This window comes from Oreochromis niloticus, linkage group LG7 (assembly GCF_001858045.2).
Source record: "Oreochromis niloticus isolate F11D_XX linkage group LG7, O_niloticus_UMD_NMBU, whole genome shotgun sequence".
Lineage (NCBI taxonomy): Eukaryota > Metazoa > Chordata > Actinopteri > Cichliformes > Cichlidae > Oreochromis > Oreochromis niloticus.
The window spans coordinates 61,300,324-61,308,381 of record NC_031972.2 but is presented as its reverse complement, the minus strand read 5'-3'; the positions used below and the strand labels follow the sequence as shown (position 1 = coordinate 61,308,381).

The window sequence follows — 8,058 nt, the reverse complement described above, 5'->3', positions numbered from 1 at the left end:
AATGTACAATTCTGGGTTTTTTGATGTCTGACACCAAGGCACTAAAAATCTATTTTCCCCACCACTGCTGAGAAGATTACATTTCAGCTATTTTCCCCTCTTTATTCTCCCTCATGCAAGTCCCCCATTTTCATGGAAGTGCAGCAATAAAATGTCAGGTAATTTTAAGATGCCTGGGTTCCATCACAGTGCACGCTCCAACTTCTTAGCTGCTACATTTGGCAAGTTAAAAGGCAGGTAGAAGTTGAGATTGAAGTTAAATGTGTTTCAAAATATACAGGAAAAGCACAGGTAATACCTTATGAACAGTATTCTACCACTTCTCTAAATCTATGCAGTCCCACCACATTATATAGCCTGCCTATTTGCATTTAGGAATTAATTCCTTTGCTACTGTACTTTGTGTTCTCGGTAGAAAGCCTCAGCTAATCCTTTATTAAGCCTGGGCTTGTAATAAAAGCAGGGAAAAAGTCATAGTAACATCTCAAGCTGGCTAAGGTGGAATGAAAGGTTTAAAAATAATCATCTCTTGCTCAGAACTATAAGACATTCAATTAAAAAGTTTGATTTTAGAGGACAAACACGTAAAAGAACTGCATGGTTTATTGCCGTTTTCAGCATACATCCAACACCCCTATGAATTTTAGCTACATGAAGCATTTACATTACAAGTCGTTTGTCGACAGAGTAGTTTAAAAATTAGGATTCACTTTCTTTACATATGATACAATTTGCACACGTTAATAAATATCAATACAATCATGTCAAACTTGGAACACACAATCTAAAACAACAACCCATAAAATTGTGTAATATTCACAGCTCCTAACAAGTCATAAATACAGCCTCTGACATTTCTACACTGTTGGCAAAGAGGCCTATTAGTCCACCAAGGATGTCCAACGGATAAACCAATATTCTCATTGAATGTAGCTTGTGCAGTTCTTTAGGGTCCCATTTACGTGTAGTTTGGGGACCTGCTGTAGAAAAGTTAAAAAAAAAAAAAAAAAAAAAAACCAGTACAAATCATGAGCTCCAGTGGAACACACAGATGTGATTATTGGATACCTCAAAAAAAATCTAAACAAACAAACAAACAAAAAATAACGCAAGTTTATAGAATGGAAATGAAAAGGCATCTCGTTCAAAGGTAAAGTATTAACACTGCAATATATATTTGTATAGTGTTCTCTCTTCCCCACGGAAAGTCCTCCCATACTAACAACAGTAACGTCGGGTCGTTAATAACATCCCATTGTTAATACAGTCTTTCCCGAGGATTGTTTTTACTGTTTAACAAAGCAGGAAGCAAAATGTGAACAAGTACTTGTAAACGTTAACGGTCAGTGTGATGTACAGCCAATGAGAGCTCACAGAGAGGCCCATTATCGTCATCATGTGAAATGCTTAAATATTTGCATCCAAGTCTTCTATGTGCCTGAAGCCATAATTCCTGACATGCAGTGGCATGTATGCGAGATACACGAGAGATATGCAAGATAATGAGATTCTGGGCACTCTCCTGTGAATACAAATAAAATTAAAACCAAACCAAACCATTTTTTAACTGTTAAAAGCAAAACATGATAATAAATACATAAAACATGGACATATTTAATGTATTCTTAGTGGTGACAGACTCTGCAGGGGAAAAGGAAAGAGAAAAAAAAAAAACAGAGCTTTTTATGGTGTATTTGTGGTTTCTGAAGGATGCTGAAGTCAGTTTGTCACTGGGGAGGAAAAAGGCAGCTTCAGCAGAGTATGTCCGTTCTACAGTCAGACTGAAAAGAGCGAGCTAGGAGACCTTGCTCTGACATTTAAAACACACCTCTGCAGCAGCAAGACCGAGGACCCTCATCTACTGAAAATGGGACTCGTACTGCACGATTATACACCCCCCCCCCATTTTTGTTTTTACAATTCCTGTACATCAGCAGGACCAAACTGCATTCTTCCCATAAAATAGTCGAGAATAAAGTCTTTAAACGCTCTCCCAACCCCCCCGCCCCAATCTTCAAGGTTGAGATGTTAAAGTTGTGAACATACGCTCGTGTCTCCACCCACAGACTGAGACAGCAAGCATAACTGCAAAGTGATTAACATGTACTGCCTTTGGGCAGAGGATATGTAAACGCTGCAGACTGCTCCAACATCACAGGCAGCCGTAGTGTACATATTATGTTGTGGGGGTTCTTCACACATTCGGTGCTCTAGGTGTGACAGTTTTAGGCCAAATGCCTGTGTCAAAGTTCAGCAGATACATCCACATCAAAGATGCCCACGTGAGACTGAGACCGCCTACGAGCAGTCGAAACTTTTTCCCAGGACTTGACGTGAACCGATTTCCCTCCCATCAAGCCCAGTTGAGGTTAAAGCCTTTAGAGAGCATAACAGCCTCCAGGTCCTTGTCTTCCTCCTTCTCTCGAAGTCTCTGCTCCTCGAGGAGGGCAACCAAGGCATCGCGTTGCTCCACCACCTCCAACATCTCATTCAGGATCTGCTTCTCCTCAGCCAGTTCCTTCTCAGATTTCAGGTGGTCTGAAAGAAGCCCGTGCAAATTTGGAAACAAAGAGACATTATACAGATATGAACGTTGGGAGCTCATTTGTATAGCCCGTCAGCTAATTTGCATCCGAGCATTCACCTTCCACGGCCATCCGTTCCCTGAGTTCCTGCTGCAGTCGGCTCTGTCTGTCCTCCAGCTCCAACTCTCTGGCACTTGGGGACAGAAAGTAAGAAGGGAGACTGGCTAAGTTAGTGTCACTAATGAGCTAGAGCTTTCGACATCTACATTATTCATCAGACTATTCATTTATCTATGTAGCATTTAATTAAAGAATATACTATCTGGCTGAAAAAAAGATGGGCTATTAATCCAAAAGCTTTTCGTAAGCAATGATGAGACGATACTGGATCATTTAAGGGCCAAAATTAAAGTAAAGCAGTAAAGTTGTTTTTCCTACATTTTTATAAATGTATTGAAAAAAGTGGTCACATATCAGCAGATGAAAAATAAGTGACTTCATAGCCGGGCAATCAACATTAAACTCACATTATTACTATTTATAAAATAAGGAGGTAAAAAAAATCTCTTCTTCTGTCAAGAGAAACATAACTTATAAATCTTAAGAAAGACATTATATTACATATTTAGGCATTTATGATACTAAACTTATAAAGTAATCTGACGCTGGAATGTATTTTCATCAACTGGCAACCTTCAGGAAGACTGGCTGCAACTTTTTGGTTTTTTTACCCAACTTAAGGGTAAAAATAAACATTTATGACAATGTATGTGCACTGGACTCATTCAATTTATAGATGCATCTTGTTAACCTATGAAAATGAGATGCTAACTCAGCACACCACCCTCTCATCCAGGCGCGGATACCTTTAAAACTGTAGTCCCAAACCAGCTGGTGAGAATATAGTGACATGGTCTGTTATTTACAAACCTATAATTCTTACTCAGGCTTGATTTGTTTATTATTCTGTTCACTGCTCTGAGACTGAGATTTCTCAGCAACTACTGAAGACAATCACGGTCCAAGGAATTCAAGAATCATCGTGATTGATGATGTCTGGTCATGGCCCAGTTGTATTATCCACTTACTATAAATCACTTTATTACACTTACCCTTAAAATTAACCACTGAATTCACCTCATCTCAGCCAACTACTGACATTTTCTAAAGATCTATTTTCCATCCGTACAGTGCACTTTAGTGAAATTTGCTGTCATACGAATACATGTACCTACATAAAAAGAAGAAGCTGGCATATGAACCAGTGACACAAGTTTTGCATCTTGGACATGAAAAGCATCCAATCAGCTAACCAATTTGTGTTTTTTCCATTGCACTTTTAAAGGAATGTACTTACAAAATCATGAGTTCGGACTCGTAGCGGACTAGGGCATTTTTCTCCTGCACCAACTTGAACCACTCTTGCATTAGTTTAGGATCGTCTTTTTTACCCATACCTGGATGGAAGGAGGAAGCACAGAGCAGCAGTGAGACTCCAGGTGGCTGCGGCACGACACTCATGTCACAGAGACGAGGACTGACACAGGCAATGCAATGACAGCCAAGCCAGGATGTCCTTACTGAGGGATGGTGAGGTGGAAGAATGGATTCGACATCAACGTGATTGGCCGTGCCATACCTAACGATGGCACTCAGAAGGTGAGGAGGAGCTACAGGACTCAAATTTGGCATGTGTGCACATAGAAACACACAATCCACATACAAACACATACAGACGATACCTGTTGTTGTGAAGCTGAGAGTTTGTGTTACCCAGTTTGGTCTTTTTGACAGACGTAGCTACTCTCTGAGCAACTCCTATATGTTTTTTTGCAAGTGTGAGTAATAATAAAAAATTCACAAGTCTACCAATCAATAGCTAAGATATTAGAGAGAAATAAATCCAAGGATCTATGGAAATTTTTCATCCTCCCCTGTCCACATATTGACCGACCAGCTGAAATGAAATCCTTTCAGATCCTATTCATGCTCGGTGGTTTTACGGGTACAAAATAAGTATGAATTATTCTGCCGTCTTTACATATTCAATAACATACTGAAGTGTTATAGGAGGACTTATCACTGAGACCAGTAGAGACGTTCCCACTCCTCTATTCATTCTGCCACAGAGACGAGCATATTTAGTGCTGCTGGCATCGTGCATTGCAGTCAGAGCGCAGAACAGCTGCACACTTCTCCTGTAGTCCCACTTGACTATGCAGAGAAGACCAGTGTATGGGGCATGCTTAGAAAAGGTCTGCTGCTGGGGCGATGTACCCTTTCATTTATCTGACTGCAGCAGGTGGAGCCAAGCGGTCTTGATGAAACACCAGAAGGCGAACCTTGATGCAGCGTGACATACTTAGCTGGGGAAGAGGAGGCTCTTGCAAAACGAAAAGAAAAAACATTGTACACACATAAATAGCATGGCTGTGGTCTCGGGGACTGGCTGCTGCTAATTGACAGACAAGGGACAGAGAGAGAGGCAGAGCTGGAGGAGAGCTGCTCACACTTAGAGCAATGCAACATGAGAAGACAAAAAATGAAGCCTGATTTACCAGACCTATTCTACAATGGGAGCTTTTCTTCTCCCTTAACTACGTCTGTCTGTTCCACTGCCACCACCCTTCAGCCAAGGCTCCCATCACAAAAGAAACAAGGACAAAAACAACATGCCTTTCTTTTGGGGGGGATTTTTTTTTCCTGTCTCTTCACATGGATTGAAAGCTTCACTGACTAGTGTTAAAATGCACAACCAAACCACATGGCCCACTCGTTTTTAAGACTTACGTAAGGCTGGAATTTTACAACAAATCACCACACCATGCAAGTTTCTTGCTGACAGGCCAGTCAGGTGTCAGGTGGTCATTGCTCAGTTTTAGCATTTTATGATTGCATGACATTGTAAAGATTTTATCAATGGATAAGCCAGAAAATCCAACTAAAACACATGCTGCTGATTAGAGTCACGCTGTGGCTGAGTAGTTTCCCCTTACTAAGTTACTGCAGTAGTACTTAGATGGTAACGGTCTAAACTTTCTACATTATTGTATTAAAATAGGTTGAAAGGTGATTTCTTTATTTAAAAAAGAAAAATGCACCACAGTCTTCAATATTCTGTTTTTCTGTCTTGGCATGAGCTGCAGAAATGAGCATTATACAGGAAAGAAATAATCCATTACTGCTAGCAAAGAAGTATGTTATAAGCTAAATCTTGATATTAAATTACTCCCACAGTAAAACACCTGTTCAGGACTCGAGGGACCCCCCCTACATTATTAAAGTGTTCTGGTAAACTATCTAAAATTATATACAGCGGTCCCTCGTTTATCGCGGGAGTTACGTTCTAAAACAACCCGCGATAGGTGAAATCCACGAAGTAGCCAACTTCATTTTTTACAATTATTATGGGCTGTAAAACCCCTCACTACACACTTTATACACTTTTCTCAGACAGGCGTGAACATTTTCACACTTTTCTCTCTTGTTTAAAGACTCTTAAAGTTCAAACCTTCGTAGAAACATAAGTCCAGTATTACAGAATGAAACCAAACGCACGATGATGCAAAACGTTTCATCGACATTGTTGTGCTTGTCGGGGAGAAAACGTACAAACACGCAGTGCAGCACTTCAGAGTCACACTGCTGGCGATCGAAGATTTATGTAAATTTGATTTGCTGAACGCATTCTGTACTGGACAGGAGACACGGCACGAGAATGATTGACAATGGTCAACCACACACGTGCAAAATTGCACAAAATAAAAGAATCTGCGAAACAGCGAGGCCGTGAACGGTGAACCACATTATAGTGAGGGACCACTGTATATTTCTAACAAAATTATTTTTCCCCAACATCAGCTTCAGCGTGATGAGCTCCTTCATATTCTGGAGAAACCTACTGAACCTAATGTCACACAAACAGTTAGGGAAAGTTGGGAGGAGAAAGGGGAGGGACCAACGATGTAGCCCATTTCTGGAGATCCTTACGCTTGCAGATAACCTGCCACAACTGGCGGCAGATGCAGCGAGGTTATGTTACCTTCAGGGGAACAGCAGGGGCAGAAGGAGAGCGGTCTTCGGCGAGGCATCCCCACAAAGGGCTCAACTTCCACAAGACAGAGGGGAAAGAGCGTGAGGGAGTGACGCAGGTGGGCACATTAGGAGAGGGAGGTAGGAAATAGTAAGAATGGAGGAAATAATGTGGGAAGAAGAAAAAAAAAAAAAAACAGACATGACAGAGGCAAACAGGGTAGAGGACAAAGAGGGTGCAGGAGGAAGGGGAAGGAGAGGTTTGAGGTGAGGAAGAAAATATCAAAGAGAAAAATCAACAGGGGACAGGAGCACTGCGATAGGGAGCAGACAAATCACCTAGAGAGAGGAGGTGGGAAGAGATCAGCTGTGTGGTGTGAGAAATGAAAAATATGGGATAAAATAAGAACAGAAAAGAAGAGGGGGGAAATCTAGAGCACAGGAAGAGAAAATAATCCTGTTTGATCTTGCAAGTGTAGTTTCTTCAGATGATCTTTCAATTAGGTAAAAGCACCGTATATCAGTGCGCTATACACCACGCACATAGCCAGTGGTTATCATAGTATATAAATGATTTATTCCCATTAGAAAACCCATTACTGCTCATCAATCCATCCCACTCGCAGACGCAGATAATTGCTTCATCTTTAAAGTGCTTCTTCCTGTAAACACTACATGTTTAGACCACCCTGTGTCATTTGTTGCCGGTGTGGCGACTTCTGAAGTGTAGCTTCTTTTCAAGTGCAAATTAGATTTTCTTATTATTATTTGCATCCACTAAAAATTTTTTCTCAAAACGTAAGATTACAGATAGTGGAAGTTACCTTAATAAACGCCTAAAATATAGACTAGAAAATACGTGTAATGTAAGGCACATTTCACTTAAAATGGAGTAAATTTGCAGGATCTTTTATAGTAAGGGCTCATACTCGTATAAAAAAAAGATTTTCAGGTTGGAAGGTGAAGAGGCGTGAGAGAATGACATGTTGAATACGTCCTACAAGGGACTATCACAGAAATGAAGGAAAAACTGCAACTTAAAAAGACCGAGGCCCCAATAACATGTTTATGGATTCCCCAAATCATCCAAATGTCCTTATGGATTGTGTCATTTGTTCAATGAATCCTCATCTATGCTCATAATTATTAAAGTTGATTATTACATTTCTAAGTAAAGTTAATAAAAATAGCAGAAAGTAGAAGGGGGGGAAATTACCTGGCTTTAATATTAGATTTTTCCTCTTTTTTGTTTTTTCCTCGCAGGTCTCATCTGCAAGCACAAACCTTATAACCCGCTGTTCAGTTAATGCGCCACAGTTCTTCATCACCCACCAAACACGATAAGCAGGACGGAGAGGACTAATGGAAAATTATCAGGAAGCTAAAAGCGTTTTTTGTGACACATCCAGCCGAAAACATACAACAAACCCAAAACAGTTTCAAGTTCATACACTTTGAATTAGCTCAGAAAGAACAAATAAAACGAGCTGGATTGGAAGTG

At 40.5% G+C, this 8,058-nt stretch overlaps 1 protein-coding gene across 30 annotated transcripts in view; it reads right to left on the bottom strand.

Moving 5' to 3' along the window:
- Positions 1 to 585: 585 nt before the first annotated feature.
- mical3a (microtubule associated monooxygenase, calponin and LIM domain containing 3a) overlaps positions 586 to 8,058 on the bottom strand; it is a 78,205-nt gene continuing 70,732 nt past the window's right edge. For 29 of the 30 annotated variants that reach the window (XM_025908714.1, XM_025908718.1, XM_025908715.1 and 26 more), the window contains 3 exons: positions 3,883 to 3,982; positions 2,645 to 2,718; positions 586 to 2,538 (listed from right to left, as the gene is read on the bottom strand). In XM_025908714.1, the coding sequence (XP_025764499.1) occupies positions 2,354 to 2,538; positions 2,645 to 2,718; positions 3,883 to 3,982 (359 nt within the window). In that variant the 3' untranslated portion in view covers positions 586 to 2,353. Of the gene's footprint in view, positions 2,539 to 2,644; positions 2,719 to 3,882; positions 3,983 to 6,567; positions 6,634 to 8,058 lie in introns of all 30 variants that reach the window. The other variant, XM_025908721.1, reaches the window with a different exon arrangement.